The 18,546-nt window shown below is 42.1% G+C and overlaps 1 protein-coding gene across 3 annotated transcripts in view; it reads left to right on the top strand.

Annotated features, from left to right (window-relative positions):
* The window catches only part of samd12 (sterile alpha motif domain containing 12), a 175,581-nt gene that overhangs the window by 87,265 nt on the left and 69,770 nt on the right, over window positions 1-18,546 (top strand). For 2 of the 3 annotated variants that reach the window (XM_080441781.1, XM_080441779.1), the window contains exon 5: window positions 1,677-1,753. The exons of the other annotated variant lie outside the window; for it this stretch is intronic. In XM_080441781.1, the coding sequence (XP_080297907.1) occupies window positions 1,677-1,723 (47 nt within the window). In that variant the 3' untranslated portion in view covers window positions 1,724-1,753. Of the gene's footprint in view, window positions 1-1,676; window positions 1,754-18,546 lie in introns of those variants that run through there. 3 annotated transcript variants of the gene reach the window in all.

Below are 18,546 nucleotides of genomic sequence, written 5' to 3'. Positions count from 1 at the left end.
CTTGTAGGAGGAGGCGGAGGGACTGGTTCAGGTGGGAGGTGCTAAGGTGAGAACCAGGTATACTTAATGAACTGGAGGCGTGTCCACATACAAACATAATTTTAACACTTTCTCTACACTTTTTTGGAAAAAAACTTCCTCCTAGTATAACCATAATACCTGATGATTATGTATTATGGGGGGGGGGGGGGGGGAATCACTGAAAATCACTGCACCCTGTCTTTAAACCCTAGAATTCATTGAAATTCATTGACAGAGGGTTGTGTGGACCTTAAGCGTCGTGGGAGGTGAGCTTCCCCTCTCCCCTCCAGGAGTTGTCTGAGAAGCAGCTGCGTAGTCGTAGCTCATCGTTATCATCAAGGACACTCCCCCCCCCCCCCCCCCCCCCCAGCCACAATTTGTTCACGCCGCAACTGCGACCACAGCCAGGCAAGCTCAAACCGCCGGTATCGAGAGCCAGACCGCCACATTTCTGGCCGGTTTCTCCCCGCCGGCCACCATATCAGACTGTTGAACAAGGCCTGAACACTGCGCCTGTTGCCTGCCTGCCACTGCTTTTCCCTAAACCCATTCAATCCGGGGAAAGCATCTCTGTCATTTTTAGATTCCTTTGGCTATTCAAAAAATAGCAGATCTACAAGCTCGTGGCGTGGCACTCGAGCTTGTAGATCTGCTATTTTTGAAAAACCTTTGTAACATTTGTAACTCAAATCTTTACTTGTGGAGGTCCCTGGTACAAAACGTTTTACAAAATGTTCGCTTTAAAAAAAAAATATCCCAAGATTAGCAAAAAGTTTCACGATTTTTCAAAAATAGCAGATCTACAAGCTCATAGCGCGGCACTCGGTGCCGCGATATGAGCTTGTAGATCTGCTATTTTTGAATAGCCAAATAAATCTGAAAATGACGCATGCGTTCTCGGGTCTTAATGGGTTAAGTTGGATTACCTTACTGTACTTCATGTGATGTATGTTTCTTTTGCGGACTACTTTCCTTAACCCCTCGTGGATTACATCACCTGCATGTGAGACTTTTTTTTGACGAAGGCCTGCGCGCCATCTGTTGTTATCTATGCATCTATGCTATTTTTAACCTCCCCTTATTGTGGCACCTCATGTCTAACACCATGTACATACCTGCTACTATTTATGTATACATACTGTAGAGCCTTCGTTCTACTCCTCCCGCCCAAACACTCCCCCGCTGACAGGCGCCGCCCCCAGCCTGTAGAACATTGGTTCTCAAAGTGGGGTCCGGGGACCCCCAGGGGTCCTTGGGGGGGTTCCAGGGGGTCCCCAGAAAAATGTGTTAATATAGCATCACAATCATTTCAACCTTTTATACTTTGGCGATTCAAAAATAGCAGATATACAAGCTCATGGCGCGGCACCGAGTGCCGCGCCATGAGCTTGATCTGCTATTTTTGAAAAATCTGAAAAATGTGGTCAAATCTTTGAATATATATTTTTAAAGCGAACATTTGTAACTCAAATCTTTGCTTCTGGGGGGTCCCTGGAACAAAATATTTTGAGATGGGGGTCCGCGGCCAAATACATTTTAGGGGTCCTTGACATGAAAAAGTTTGAGAACCACTGCTGTAGAAGGCTGGGGCGGCGCTGTAGCATTGACAAATATTTGTCACTGTAGCAGTGACAAATATTACCCTCTCCGCCCAGGTTCCATTCCCCAAACACGGGACAATTGTGTTTGTATGGACGCTTGACAAAGCCGAATGCACCGCAGCGGATTCGATCTCCAAGATTCCGCGATGGTGGTCAGGTACTGCTGTGACAATAAAGTTGATTCTGATTCTGACCGGGGTTCAACAGGCGTCTATACTTGCCCCCCTACTTTTTTTCCCCCTCAACACCACAGCTCTAATGCGAAAATAGCCGATCTACAAGCTCACACCACGTCAGAATTTGCCGACTTGTGAGCTTGTAGACCCGATACGTTTTTTTCCACACAATTTCAAGAGGCATGGTGAAAATATATGTTTCAAATACTGTACAAGCCTTTGCAATTGTATTGTTTAGGCAGCAGGAACGTGCCTATTGCTTATATATAAAACATGAATATAAAAATAAATCATTTTTTTCACCCATGTTTCAGACTTAGACAAGAAGACAATCGTTTTAATTACTGATATTTCACCAAGAAAGAAATAAAAAAGATAGCTTGACATTTTGGCAGGCAATCAAGCTAGAAAAAAATAGTAAAAGCACTTAAGCACCAATTACATTTGATGATGGGGCTGTTGATCAATGTGCCTTACTCAAGAAACGATTTCTTTTTAGTGTTAAGTTACAACTCAACGTCAGCCTGAGCTGTGTGTGTGTGTGTGTGTGTGTGTGTGTGTGTGTGTGTGTGTGTGTGTGTGTGTGTGTGTGTGTGTGTGTGTGTGTGTGTGTGTGTGTGTGTGTGTGTGTGTGTGTGTGTGTGTGTGTGTGTGTGTGTGTGTGTGTGTGTGTGTGTGTGTGTGTGTGTGTGTGTGTGTGTGTGTGTTTGTGTGGGGGGGTGAAGTATTAACACAAAAGCGAAGCTGAGACCCATCCAGTGTATAATCAAATCTATTAAAATACATGAAGTCTAGGGCACAAGGAGGAGTGGGCAATTATCCGTTTTTTTGTTTCCGCACAGCAGGACCAGGACTGTAAGAGCCTTTTGTCCTACCAAGGCTAGGAATGTACTTTATACTGATGAGTCGACCAATTCAAACCAAGGAGGCATGGCGTGACTGATGGAAAACTTGGGGTACAAAAATGTGTATATAAAAAAAAGTGACTTCAAGGATAACAGAGTGTGAGATGAACCTTGTAGTTTATTTTCAAATGTCTTGATTCTTCGTTTCGTTGCTGATGCTCGTGCCGACGTACTGTACATCTGCACTTAACACATTGAATGCCAATCGTGTAGATCTACGCAAACCTATTTAAAGCCGCAGCGTGCCAGTCGCGTAGATCTACGCGAACCGCCGATTCCCATTGATTTTGCCCCAGGTGCACTTTCCGAATTTTTTTGATCCATTTCCGTTTCCGGTTTCCGGTCGGAAACAGAATTATTCGGGTTCCGTTTTTTTCGATCGTATCCGCTTCCTGTCTGGGATCCTGTTTAAAACTCGATTTTCTCGGTTGTTGTTTTTCTCCTCGCTGATCACTGTTTATGGTTGATCGGCTGTATCTTCAAGATGGCGGCACGGATTTGGAAACTGTTTTCGCTGGCCGTTTCTCACGGATCCGCCGTGTGTTTAGAACCAAATGAACGCGCACTTTTAACTTATTTAGCGAGGTCTGTGGCGACATGAAAAAAACAAAAAAACAACAATAAAACGCTGGCACTGGTGAGTACATTATGAGATTAAACTCTGGCATGGAATGTGTTAAGAGTGATAAGTAAACAAACGACTCTTATGGCAATAATAGACCATTCCAAAGACCGCATCTTTATTCATCTGCTGGGCTAATAATCATTTCAAATCAAAGTCATTAACAGTTGGCCATCCACCATGTGTGTGACCCTAACGAGAGAGATGTTACAATAATAATGGGTGATGAGGTATGGTGTAGGGGCCTGTCACCAAGTACGCTGCCATCAATTCTTGATGCACAAACCGTGATCCAGGACTGGCATTATATATACATCATTTCCTTTTATGCACCTACTCGATGCACCTCATTTCCCCGCAAAATGTCCTTGAGCTCCCTACGCGTTCTCTCCCCACGGTAATGTGTTTGCGCTTTCTGAGCAGACGATGAGTATTAGCGTTTCCTAAGCCGACAATGACACGATGAACAAAATGCTCTTTTTATGTCCGTCAGAATTTGTTTGACAGACATTGCCTGCAGGTTCGGCAACGAGGTTCGACAGACATCCACGCAACACATAGCTTACCCTTAAATAAAATAACCCCCTTCCTCCAGACACCAAACGACACCAACTAAATTCAATATTTTCTATAATGTATGTGTTTTTGTGAGTCTCCTCGGATTAAACAACACAACACATACGGCATAACTTGATAATCAGCCAACCGCCAATCTACCTCAAAACTGCATTAGCGCCACCATGGCAACAAACAACAAACCAAACGACGACTCCTTGAGTGGCCTGCTCTCCTCCTCTCCATTATCCTCTCCGTTGGCTGGAGCCAGTGCTGGAGTATGTTTATGGGGTAATTGCCTGGGTCTCAGAGTACAGTAAGTGTCCTGGGCTATCGATCCTGGTTGGTAAGACCGTATAGTGGGTTGCTGGGAAGCTGAAGGCGTGTGCCCGTGGAGTCTGGACTGTCTGTGTACCGTCTGGGCGGCTCCTGAGTGTCCGGTGGGTTGGTCGGGGGGAGGGCAGGGCTGAAGACGGCAGCAGACTGAGTGGAACCGGCCGAAACTGCCAGCCCGAGCAGCAGCGCGATGACTTTTTAATGGCTCCTCGTTTCGCCATAAACTGATGAATGTGGCTCCGGCGCGCGGCGAAACCTAAACCGCTACCCGCCCGGCTGATTTAAAAAGGGATAATAGAACAAACTATAGAGCGCTCGGTTTTCATCGACCTGTGGGGGTCGGCCGTTGTCGCAAAGTTCAGGCCGCGGACTTCTCGCCAAAGTACCCCGCTCCGCAAAAGTTCAATCTCTGAGAGATGTATGAACTCCATTACGTCTAGATTATTGACTCTTTCCCACAGCCTCTACTGAGACGTGGCCTTTCTTGGGCTGTGAGCTCACATCTATACCAATGTGTCTATATGGTCCATGCTCGCTTCAAATTTCCCCCCAATGGCAAGAGAGTCGTTATGGGACATAAGCTAATGCGTCGAGCTATTCTGACCACCGAGCGTGCCAAGGGAGACCCAAGCTAATGAACGGGACATCAGCGGATCTGTCGAAAGCGATCTACTTCCTCGCACCCTGGCTCAAGGGTCAGTAACCCACATACTGTACGTACTCTCATGTAGGAACTACCGACTAGTGCCGTAGATCAGGTAGCTCCAACTCCTGCACAATGGCCAATTTATACTCTAAACAATAGACATGCAGTGCAGCATTGCCTGACAATCTGACAGGCATCTAAACGTGCAGCAGCCACTTATTCACTTAAAATGATGTAGCCGAACATCTAATATCTAACCCCATCTTGTCCCCTAACATAAGTAGGTATAGTTGCACTTGCGGCGTTAACCGGTGACAATCGAGGTACTAAAACAATCTTATCACATCAGGTTAGATGCTTAATCAGTCACCCATTTAAATGGGAGCTTTAACAGTCATTCAGATATCTCGTCATCTGAGTCTATTAACCCATTTAGACCTGGAACCCCATTACGTAACTATACCTATGTACAGACAGTATATAGCAACATATTTTTGAATAAATATTTGAAGTTCTTCAGAAAACTTAGGTCGGTGTTTAGAAGGCGTTTTTAAAATCTGCCTCGGGTCTAAATGGGTTAAAGCCTACAGTAGGATTCATAAACGGCAGCCCACGGACGTTACATACATGTGTGTTTAGGCTACTAAAGAATATTATATATTATACATTTTATTTATGTAATACATGTCTCAGGATATATGTAATGTTTTATGGTATATTTTTTAGAATTATATATTTTAAACTGTCAATGATGGCTATAAGTTAGTGATTTACTAGTAATAAGAATGATTTTCCGTTCAGCAAACGCAGACACCATTCTAACGCTGTGATTGACAGGATATGACCGCTTGATAAATCACACGTGAGCGCCGTCATGAGATGATTGCCGGGCTCGGATCTCTACGCTGGTTTATACGCTCCCTTGATAAATGAGGGCCAACGATGTATTATTGTATACGTTTCTTTAACTTTCTGTTATGGCGCTCTCCCCATATCTCGCTCCCCCCCCTCTCCCTGTTCTTCTTCATCTTTTGAATTCTAGCAATGCCCCCTCTCTCTCCTTCAGCTTCATTAAGAGATCCGCACATGTTTGTTCATGCTTGACTGCGTCCGGCTCTGATGTGTGAGAGAGAGAGAGAGAGAGAGAGAGAGAGAGAGAGAGAGAGAGAGAGAGAGAGAGAGAGAGAGAGAGAGAGAGAGAGAGAGAGAGAGAGAGAGAGAGAGAGAGAGAGAGAGAGAGAGAGAGAGAGAGAGAGAGAGAGAGAGAGAGAGAGAGAGAGAGAGAGAGAGAGAGAGAGAGAGAGAGAGAGAGAGATATTCTTGCATTTCGCGTTTCTCCCTGGGTAAAACCAGACTAATTGTGCCACACCTAACATTGACGATACTCCAATCCCTGCACCTTTCACAACAACAGAGAGAGAATGGCCACGCAGCAGGCCCATCATAAAGCAATGGAGAGTGAAGCAAAGTCCGTTATTGGCATTATAGACGAGGGGCTTTCACAATAATTTTGAGGGAAATTAACTCATTCAGTGCCCAGCTTATTTATGGAATTTTGTCTCTGAGTGCCACAGCCAAAATTCATTGTAAAAAAAAAAGTGCTTTGGAGCCGAGATACAACCTTTTTCAGTAAGAAGTTAAACAAAGAGTGAATGGAGCAGCAAATCTTCAAAAAAATTTGAATATATATATATATATATATATATTTTTTCATTGGACGTCTTAGACGTCCAGTGGCACTCAGGGCTTATATTAGCGGACGTCTTAGACGTCCAGTGGCACTGAATGAGTTAATATCTCACACGAATTAGCCTCATTTAATTTCTTTGGCGCTTAAAAACACCTGGGCAAGTATTGCGTCTTCGTTATTAGGAGCAGTGTGTCCGTTCATGCAAAAGAACCTTACAGATCCGTTTTTTTTACACTCTCAGCTAAATGAACACCCAGTGTAGGTTAACCAACTTGAGTCTTTGCCTTCACAATAGGAGACACAATTACTGTGTGCTCAGTATTTCAGACGACTATTACTGTCTGAGGTGTGTAGCTACATTTTCAGTGTGGGTAACCAGGCTTTGAGACCTCTTGGTGACACTCGGTGTGCTAATGAGCAACGTTAGGGCAGACCGTGTCCTCTGAACAGTCGTTCGCTTCTAAAAGACACGCATAACCTTTGCACGTACAAATCCATAATGTGCAGAGTCACCTAAGGCGTCCACGGTTTGTTCACATTCATGAAGTGAAAATTTAATTGTGGGAGACTTTTACAAGTGTGATTTGCTATGCAGCTAAGTTTTTTTTTTTATATACACACACACACACACACACACACACACTTTTCCATCTTCACCTTAATCACTTCTTTAAAGCATTGAGCCATAGACAGTCTCCGAGGGGGGAATCTCACTGACAGGAAATTATGAAAAAGAATTAATTTGACCTTCCTTTCGAGGGAGAGGAAGATACAGAAAAAGACAACGAGAGAGAGAGCGAGAGGGAGAGAGAGAGCGAGAGAATGGGGGGGGGGGGGGAGGGGGACTTGAGGGCGTCAAGGGAGGTTTCAAGAGGAAGTGCCTCCATAGAGGGCAAGATCCTGCTGAGCGCTTGGATAATGAGACCACTCAACTCCTCTCACTCTACAGCAAGATATCCCATTCACTAAAAAGCCCAAAGGAAGGACAGAAGTCACCCAAGGCTCCTTAAGCATATAAAGTGACTCATTCTCTATAGACCTTGCAGCAGAGACGCTATTGAAAGATTTTTCAAAATGGACAACCTCCGTCTAATTGACTGAAACGGCCTCCTTTGACTAAAGAAGATTTAGTTTTTAAGATCTAGCCTAATACCGTAACTTCTGCAGCGTACGCACGCCTATGATGCAGAGACTTTAGCTATGAGTAAAGGGCACCTGTTGCAAACTAAAGAACTCCAAGCAGACACGCAGCGCTCGGAAAGTAAAATGAATACTACAGTATGCATACACATACATGTTACTGCAAGGTACTTTGGGATACAGCTAACCCAATAGCAAAGCAAACATTCTCTCAATGTTGTTCCGTCAACGTTACAAGGTTATTACTACTTTTGATTTTACGGTATGATGACAAGGGAAGGCAGACAATATTATGTAAAAGGTCAACACTATTAATACTGTGTCAAATTGAAATAAAAAGCGCTGTTCATTTTCCCAGGGTCTAACAAGCGTGAAGCACAATACAATGTGGGCTTTCTCAAGTACACTGAGACATTGACGGATGAGGCGGCTGACAGTGGCGGACACAGAACGTGTCTAATGACTCATGGGCCTGAGTGTTTTAGGCTTAGATATTAATTATATAAAATATACGAATTATCAAATGCATTCAAAACTGTACCAACCTTGTGAATAAGTGAGTGAGTGACCAGAATGTATGACTATGGTCTGCGCGGTGCAAGAATATATCTTAATTCAGTGTCATTTATTTTTTCCTGTCTCACTTTGTGTACCTGCAAACTAGTATTACTTGTTTCAATTCAGTTTAAAAAAGACAAAGAATTAAGCTGACAAATCTCCTCTATGGCAGAATAACTGATATCACAGGGAAAAGATTCTGGCATGAAACATTTGTTTTCTAAAGATCTTCTAAACTAAACACGTTTTGCTGTGAGAAACCATGGGAGGAAAAATAGATAATTCATCCCAGTGCCCAGAGCAAAGGAACTATACTGTCTACTAAACTACCGCACGATGCTCCCTTCACTTACTATCCCCAGGCCATGGAGATATTCTGCTAAAGCTGTTCATAAACCTTTTTCTCCCCAAGACTCCAATTAGACATTTATTCAAGATTCCTTCTCTTGTCAGTGGCAAGCCACTAAAAAACCTCACCAGCAACTTACATTAAGTTTGAAACCCAAACATGGGGCACTTACTACTACCATTTTACGTTAGAACTTTAGCCTATACCCTTCGGCTAACATTCTATATTATGTTTTACAATGCTGTAATGAGCAAAATGGACAAAAAATATAAAGTAATTAAGTAAATGTACTACTAGTAGTACTATTATGTCCACATAATAAAACATATTTTGAGCCTGAGATGAGTCAAGGGGGATTTTGATGAGAAGAATCTGTGATTTATGTTTTCAAAGCCCATCCTCCTTTTGTCATTTATTTATTTATCTTTCACATTAAATGAGGCGTACTCATTGAAGCGGTCTATTTTTTTTTCTCCATCATCTTACGGCCTATCATGCTTTAATGTTTTAATTAAAGAGGGTGTAAGTGAACAAAAGTTTTTTGTTAAAAAGTTAAAGCTCTTTATTCTGAGAAAACATGGCTAGAGTGTTTGTTCAGTAACAAAGGGGGTCTTCCCCATCTCTTTTGAATACGGAAAAATAAATGTTCAAGCTAGGATACCAATTTTATACGATCATGATGGAGAAGCCCACACATTTAGAGTGTTCCGGTTCAAATTTTGTTTGCTCATTTTTTTTTGTTGTTTCATCACTTCCAAGTTCACATGTTTATCCTGTATACTGCGGGCTATATACTGTATCCAGTTGGCTGTATTTCTAATCAGTGGCGCAGTATTATTTATAGCATTGGTTCTCAAAGTGGGGTCCGGGGACCCCCAGGGGTCCTTGGGGGAGTTCCAGGGGGTCCCCAGCTAAATGATGGATAGTTAGGAACCAAATGGACCCTTATGGGTCTGTAACTCTGAGAGTGTACAAATGGAACCAAATGGACCCTTATGGGTCTGTAACTCTTGAGTGTGTACAAATGGAACCAAATGGACCCTAACGGGTCCATTTGGTTCCATTTGTACACTCTCAGAGTTAAATTAACATTGATTTTACAATATAAATTGGGGTCCCAGAGATAGAAATGCCATTAAATGGGGGTCTGTAATGCATGTCAAACTGAGGGTCCTTGAAATTAAAATGGTTGAGAATCACTGCTAGAGCCGTAAAAATCTTCTCTTATGGGGGTCCCTGGCATATATTTTTAAATGGGGGTCCGTGGGCTAATAAGTGTCAATTTGGGAGTCCTTGACATGAAAAAGTTTGAGAACCACTGATTTATAGCGATGTAGCATTTTTAATTTGAACATTTCTAGGTGTACCGTAGAGCCTATTTCAGCCAATCAGATTGCTTGGTTGGAACTAAATGTTGAAATAAAGTCTAATGGCCAAAAGTTTGTAACTTTTGTATCTCAATAAATTATTTTATTCCTTTTCAACTTGATTGCTCCTTATTATTATGCTCCAACTGTACGCAGAGGTTAGCACAGTACAGCCTAAAACCACTTTCATGAAATTCTTTCAGCTGTGTAATTCAAAAGCATCTCTAGAAGTAATGATTTGGCATATTTATTATTTTGTCCATAATAAAGAGGGACGCTATTGAAAAACTCTGAAAGGGTTATAAGCATGAAATTGAATATAGAAGTAAAAAGGTGCACTTAGTGGAGCACAAATCTACGCAGGGTTCCGCTCCAATAATAATACCTGCGCCTCTCTCTCTATCGGTGTCTTTCTGTGTCCGGTGAGCGTGCGCGCACCATAGTTATGCGGGGTTATGTTGTGCCATTTAAGCCGCTTTTCCATCACAGCATAAGCACGACACTGTCCAGTACAGTCCAGAACCGCACCGCTTCAAAATGTCTTGCGTTTCCATTGCACAAAAGTCCCCACTCGCAAAATCCCCACCCTCCCCTCCCCTCCCCTCCCGAAGGAAATCAACGCCCCTTTCTTTAACACACCAACTTAGCCTCAGGCTACAGGGTTAGCCTAAATGCTAGCGTGCTTCCTCAGAGCTAGTTTGGCTCTTAAGTTATTATTTGGCCATGTTCACCCTGACTTTAATCTTCGCTATTGTTGGGAAGACCTGTGTGGTGTTTAAACACGTTGCCATCACTTATATAAAAAACATTATTAGCGTGTATCGTCGCACATTCATTGTTGCCAGGTTTAGCAGAAAAAAATAAGCAATCAGGTCTATGAAAACAATCCCAAAAGAAGCGACTATCTACGGCTATTTGAAAATAGCAGATCTACAAACTCACAACGCGTAGCGATGCGACGCATTGTGAGTGTGTGCATCTGCTATTTAAAAAAAATATATACATATATAATGTTGACAAATACATATTAATTTGGGGGTCCTTGACATGAAAATGTTTAAGAACCACTGGTTTCAACAACATATGAAACACGCCCCAAATAATCAACTACATTTTAGAAACAAGCAGTGGTGGAAAAAGTACTCAAATGTTTTACTTAAGTAAAAGTATCAATACTGCAATGTAGAAGCACTCTACAAGTGAAAGTCTGGAATTACTTGAGTAAAAGTACAAAAACTATTGGTATCAAAATGTACTTAAGGTACCAAAAGTAAGTACTAAAATGTTTGAAAATAGCAGATCTACAATGATGCGATGCGTTGTGAGCTTGTAGATCGGCTATTTTCAAATAGCCTAGGTATAAAATAGGGCTTAATGTATGTTTTATAATGTAATCATTTATATCTGAAAAGTAACTAGTAACTAGTAACTAATACGTTTTCAGATAATTGTAGTGGAGTAAAAGTACTACCAATATTTACAAGCAACTTTACAGAAAAATAAGCCCAATGTTGCTTATAATAAGTGGACATGGCAACACTGCTACCGTAGTGTTTACATTTTACAGACACCTGAGTGGACAGACACAGCTGTGAGCCGACCAATCAGCTTTATCACAGCTTTAGCCCCGCTTAGCCCAGCTCAGACCTACCCAAGACTGGGTACTTTTTAGGCACCAGTTTAGTACCACTTACACACCACTCTACCCACTTCATTGTAGTGGAAACCGTCGCTGTGGTGGGCGGTGTGGGGTGGGGCTAGGTAAGTCCATGTATATGGAAAGCCGCCTTTAGTGTGCTGCAGTTAATCAGACCTATATGGGCTTTAACTGAACAGCGTGTCTCTCCCATGTGTGTGTGTATGCGCACACGTCATAGGTTCTTCTTCTTCTTTCGTGTCAGTGTTGATTTTAACAGCAAATTTTGATTTAGTTTTAGTCATAGTCTTTAAAATAAAATTCTGTTTAGTTTTAGGCATATTTTAGTCACCTGAAATGTTTTACTGGCCTACTAGCAGCGTGCTCAAGAAATTTGACGATGATTGGCGCAGTAGTTCGCAAGATAGATAGCTATGGATACACACGCACGCGCGAGAGCAACAATCTATGCTGCCTGTGTCTACAGTATGTACAGTATAAAATCGTATAGTATCTGAAACAGTCTGACAAAGATTTTAAGATTAGAGAAGTTTCCAAACATTTTCTCTAATCTCTAATCATGCTACATAAATACAGGGAAATGATCTGCTGACAAGTTACTTTTCATATTGGCCATTGTACGTTCTTACACAGTAACACATTTGGGTGTTATCTCAGTGAGTGTAACAAATGGACCCAAATGGACTCTCGGCCAACAACCACTCACGCAGTGTTTTCCTGGAGTTCTACACAAACACCAATGACACAACCCATCAGCGCTGAGATTCACAAGTTTTGTTAGGCGCCACTATAGAGATAGGACGTGGTGCACACACAGCGCTTGCCGCTTGGCAGAATGCCAGGGAAGTTGAAAACACATTTCGGGTGGTGCTAGGCAACCAAAGGGGGGGGGGGGGGGGTTGTTTCAGTCACTGTGGGACCATCATCAGACATACAATAGACATAATACAGCAGTGGTTCCCAACCTTTTCTGGATCAGGGCCAGTGCTCTAAAGTATCTAAGTACATTTACTCAAGTACTGTACTTAAGTACAATTTTGAGGTATTTATACTTTACTTGAGTATTTCCAATTTCCAATACTTTTACTTCTACTCCACTACATCTCAGAGGCAAATATTGTACTTTTACTCCACTACAATTATTTGAAAACTTAAGTTAATTAAGCTAGTTAGTTAAGCTAATTACTTTTCAGATAACTTTTCAGAAATTATTATATTATGAAACACACATTAACCACTTTAGCCCTATTTTATACATAGGCTATTTGAAAATAGCAGATCAACAAGCTCACAACGCGTCGCATCGTGACGCGTTGTGAGCTTGTAGATCGGCTATTTTCAAATATTTTAGTACTTTTACTTTTGGTACTTTAAAGGTATCATGACATTCATTTTCACTTTTTTTATTTTCAATGTTTTATTTGGGGTTTTATGACCTCAATTACACCCAAAAAAACTGAACTTAGAACATTCAGTGGATTTTCTGTGGTCTGGGGTTTTCTGAATAATTAGGCTGAAAAGTAATCTGAGCTTGGCCCTTCGACAGTGAGGTCACAGTCGATTAATCCCGCCCACTCTCCTCCCCTCCCCTATCCTTTCCTTTGAGGGGGGCGGAGCAGAGGCGATGATTGACAGGCAAAATCCCTCACCAGCGACACCCGCAGGCAAAGATTTCTTTTTTCATTGCAGTTGAAAAGGCTTTAGAAATGTGAGAGAAAAATACCTGCCATGGATCACTGGAATGGAATTTTCACTTAAAACTTTTTGTACACTTTTGAAGGACCAGGACAAAGACTTTGAATGTGGTGTAAAAGTGAATGTCATTAAACCTTTAAGTACATTTTGATGCCAATACTTTTGTACTTTTACTCCAGTACATTTTTTATTCTGGACTTTTACTTGTAACTGAGTATTTCTGTATTGCATTATAGGTACTTTTGTGGATTGCATGCATATAGCAATAGTCATATATATGATACAGTATATATATATACCTTTGGGTTTTATATGCAAGTAAAGTACCACAATTATGATATATACTATTCTATTGTCTTTGTATCACCTATATACATTGTTTGCTTTGCTCAGTTGACCTGTTCTTAACATACTCACGATGGTCATGATGTACTCAGTGTTGCCAGATTCTGTGAGAGAAACAAGCAACCAGGTCTAGGAAAACCAGCCCAAAAGAAGCGACTATTGGGCCACATGAGTACTTTAACATGTACATCAGCTCTTTGAAAATAGCAGATCTACAAGCTTGTAGATCGGCTATTTTCAAATAAAATCTTGCGGGGAAATTATAATAAGCCGATCTGGCAACCCTGACAGACACATTCAGGAGTCAAATGTCACTACTAGTGATGCTGTGTCGACACTGTTAAAAAGTAGTGCGAAGCACTAATTCATTCATTTAAATGTGGAAAGAGCTATGCAGCACTGCTAGGGTAGCATTGTATGAGTTACAATTATGTAAAATATTTCAATAATTAATATTAATTATACGAGTTATAATTTCATTTACATTTCATTTAATCGTGTATCCGCTCCATCTGTACTTCTTGGCACTGATTCAATGTTTTGAGATCACACCACAGACATACTGCTATCATACAATATTAAACAACATCCATTTAAACACACAATGGTAAAGTCTCCGTCTTGGTACTGTTGGATCTCAGTGCTGCATTTGACTAAGTTGACCGCAAGATATTACTGGTCTGAAACCTGGGTGGGACTCTCTGGCACAGCCCTTAACAGGTTTAAATCCCATCTGCAGCATAGAGAGACTACGTTGTACTAATTGCCAGCTACTGTACAAATCTGAACAAGCAAGCAATGACATCTGGAGTTCCCCAAGGGTCCATCCCCACTGGTTCTATTCAACTATCAACATCAACATCTATTACCACTAGTTCACATTTTGGAAAACCACAAAATATCCTACCGTAATTATAGAGATTTTCATAACAATAAATCCAGATGGTTATGGACCCCTTACAGATACTGAACAATGCAATGAATAAATACATGATTGGATGTGCCAGCATTTTCTCTAACTAAATGAAGCTAAAATCTTAAAAAGTTATTTATGCTGCCAAAAAAGAACTATCAAAAGCCAGCACTCAACTTTTCAGAACCTGCATCAACATAATAACAAAATCAACCTACTACCTTAAAAATATAGCAAGACTGGAAGGTATAATTTATTTTTCAAATATTTTTTTAGGGTCTTTTCTCTGCCTTTATTTGAGAGGAAAGTAGGCTGACAGGAAATGGGGAAAGAGAGACACAGCAAAGGCGGGATCGGGGGTCGAATCCGCGACACGCTGTAAGACTGGGATCACCAGCCTGTGTGGTATGCGCACTGGACCGCTAGGCCAGCGGGCGCCCCACTAAGGTATCACTTTATGAAAGGTATCATATTTATAAAAGCTTGTAGCTTTTAGCAGGCTTGATTATTGTAATAGTGTTGGACAGCTATATCGGCTTCTTATGAATAAAAAACCTTTAATTAAAAATATAATTATTGACGTATAAAGCAGTGAATGGATTGAGGCCCACATCTCTGATATACTGCTCTGTTATGAGCCCTCCAGAGCTATTAGATCATCTGGGACAGGTTTGCTCACTGTCCCCAGGGTCAGAACCAAACATGCTCAAGCTTTCAATTTTCTATGCACCACGGTCTGAAATAAACCTCCACAATGCTTGAGCCTTGAGGTCTGTCCCAACCTTGCCTTCTTTTAAATCAAGGCTTAAAACCATTTGCTCCTTCCTTTTGTTTATCGTTTTTCTGGTTGTAGGTAGTGTAGATGTGGGGGTTGTTGTTACATGTAAGTGTTTGATTTTGTTAAAGACGGGGTGCCTTGATTTTCAGTGATTTTTCCCACCCTAAAACATAATCATCAGGTATTATGGTTATACTAGGAGGAAGATTTTTTTCAAAAAAGTGTACAGAAATTGTTAAAATTATGTTTTTATGTGGACACGTCTCCAGTTCATTAAGTATACCTGGTTCTCACCTTTGAACCTCCTCCACCACCTTCGCACCACCTACCTGTCCTAGTCCATGGGTTCCCAAACCTTTCAGCCCGCGACCCCAAAATAATGCGGAAATTGACTCGCGACCCCACCTAAACCTGGAAGTCATTTATGCACATAAACTTGCACGTTCGGTGCGCATTTGTAATGTATTAAAATGGTAAAATGTACTATTTGTAATCATTTAGAGATTGTATTTCATCCATTCTGTTGAAATTAAAATTGAAAAAAAATAATAATAATTATGACCCAAAATAAATTTGTGACCCCACCGTCAGTCTCCCGCGACCCCAAGTGGGGTCGCGACCCCAACTTTGGGAACCCCTGTCCTAGTCCCTCCTCCTCCTCATGCCCACACCTGTTGTGTTATGATAATGAGGGGGAGGGTATATTTTTACTATGTCACTAAAGGGCTGTTTTTCTATTGGCATGTTTGACCCTCAAGGTTTCAGCGCCCAGGTAGAAACTCAAAATAGTCAGAGAAGACATAAAACACCATAAAAACACCACCAGGGGGCTTAATGAAGTTCTATCAACCTCATAGACACATGCAAAAGTGCAAAACCATGGCACCACCTCTTTAAGGTTATGTTTTGGTTCCTGCTCAGCCCTGTTCAGCACATGTTACACATCTTGTAAATAGCTTTCTTATTCACTTTGGTTGCACGAGATGTATGTTCAAATGATTCATTGAAATAAAAAAAAATTGCATGGAACCACCGTGCCTTTGTTGCGTGCGTCCCTTACCCCTCGACCAAGAGGGTCGTAACAGGCGAAATATGTTGATATTGAAAATATCAACATGATATTGAAAATATCAACATAGAAAAATATATCCCTTATTTAAAAAAAAACTCTACTATTTCACTTCCCTCATGAAACACCTGAAGCCTGGTACACGACAGTTTTGAGAGACTACATTTCCATTACTGTATGCACACACTTAGGAGATTTAGCCCCAAGGTGTATAATTACAGCAAAACAATGAATCAAAACTTCAGCCAGTGGGAAGCGTCAGGCGCCCCTCATTAGCGGTGGCAGTATAGCGGTGTCTGGCAGGCTATAGCGTCGCACCAGTGCCAAGCAAGCTGTCCCATTGGTCAGTGTGGAAGAGAGTCAAAAAGTATAATGAAATGATAGTGACACAACAACTGTGACGGGCAGGGGCCAGAAAGAGAAGGACTAGGAGAGACAGACTGAGAGAGAGAGGAAGAGAACAGGTAATTATCCACAGTGACTGGGAGGAAGCATGGATAGAGAGAGAGCGAGAGAGAGAGATTAGCAAGAGAACAGAGTGGGCACAAAATGCAGACACAGATGTATGTGTGTGTGTGTGTGTGTGTGTGTGTGTGTGTGTGAGATGTGTCGCCCTTTTGTTGTCGCTGGAGCGTGTGCCCAGTGAGAACAGAAGGATGGGAAGAAGAAGGAATAAAAAGGATAGATCCAGGTATAATGAGAGCTGCAGAACAATGACGGGGAGGAGGAAGAAGAAGGGGAGCGAGTGATGGGAAAGGAGGTGAAATGTTCCTTGGCCTTAGCAGCAGTTCCCAGAGATGCTGCAACAAGAGAGCAGGGCTGTTGAAACGCGACGGAGGAGAGAAACCGCCCCGGAGGAGCGAGAAGAAGTAGTGACAATGAAAAAAGGCAGAGGGAACGGATACGGTACACATGTAGCTGAATAGAGCATTGGTTCTCAAAGTGGGGTCTGGTGGACCCCCAGGGGGTTCCAGGGGGTCCCCAGCAAAATGTGTTAATATAGCATCACAATAAGTTTAACCTTTTATACTTGCTGGCGATTCAAAAATAGCAGATCTACAAGCTCGTAGCGCGGCACCGAGTGTCGCGCTATGAGCTTGTAGATCTGCTATTTTTGAAAAATCGTTAAAATGTGTGCACATCTTTGAATATACATATTTTTTTAAGCGAACATTTGTAACTCAAATCTTTGCTCCTGGGGGGGTCCCTGGAACAAAATATTTGAGATGGGGGTCCGCGGCCAAATACATGTAACTTTGGGGGTCCTGGACATGAAAAAGTTTGAGAACCACTGGAATAGAGGGAGGGAGAGAGAGAAAGGGAGAGAAATGGAAACGGGGGGGGTATGAAAAGAGAGAAAACGCACTGGTGGACTGGTGTATCAAAGCGGGGCTGGAGAGAGGGAGAGAGAGATCAATCTGGCGGAATAGCTAAGAGACCTTTCAATGAACTTGGCTTTAATCTCCCGATAATACTACAAACTGGCCCTGATGTGGCCCTTCATTCATCCTGGGGAGAGTGCCCCCCCCACAGCCTCTAATAACTCCCCTCTGTGAACAAGCTAAATCTTTAATAGAGGGTAAGCTTAGCTCACGGTCACTCGCACGCACATACAGTTAAGACACATGGACAACAGACACAGTGTGTGATCAGCGATCGGGAAATGTAATGTATGACGGATAGATGAGGAGTGTGTGTGTGTGTGTGTGTGTGTGTGTGTGTGTGTGTGTGTGTGTGTGTGTGTGTGTGTGTGTGTGTGTGTGTGTGAGAGAGACTGTGTCTATTGGCTTAAATGGCTTATGTTTTGTATTAAACAAACAAACAAACATAAGAATGCATGTGGAAAAAGCTTGCAGGCACAAGACACACTTATTTACACGCACGCACGCACGCACGCACGCACGCACGCACGCACGCACGCACGCACGCACGCACGCACGCACGCACGCACGCACGCACGCACGCACGCACGCACGCACACACACACACACACACACACACAGTAATGGATATACTCATGTGGAGAGACTCATGTCATCAGTTATTGACAAATATATGTCTTATTTATATTGCACCCTCCTGCCATGACTGGGTCGTAAATATTTATAAAGACAATGAAACAA

This window comes from Gymnoscopelus braueri (assembly GCF_963280865.1).
Source record: "Gymnoscopelus braueri genome assembly, chromosome: 11".
In the NCBI taxonomy this organism is placed as follows: Eukaryota; Metazoa; Chordata; class Actinopteri; order Myctophiformes; family Myctophidae; genus Gymnoscopelus; species Gymnoscopelus braueri.
The sequence above is the reverse complement of the archived record's forward strand: the minus strand, read 5'-3'. Positions and strand labels throughout refer to the sequence as shown.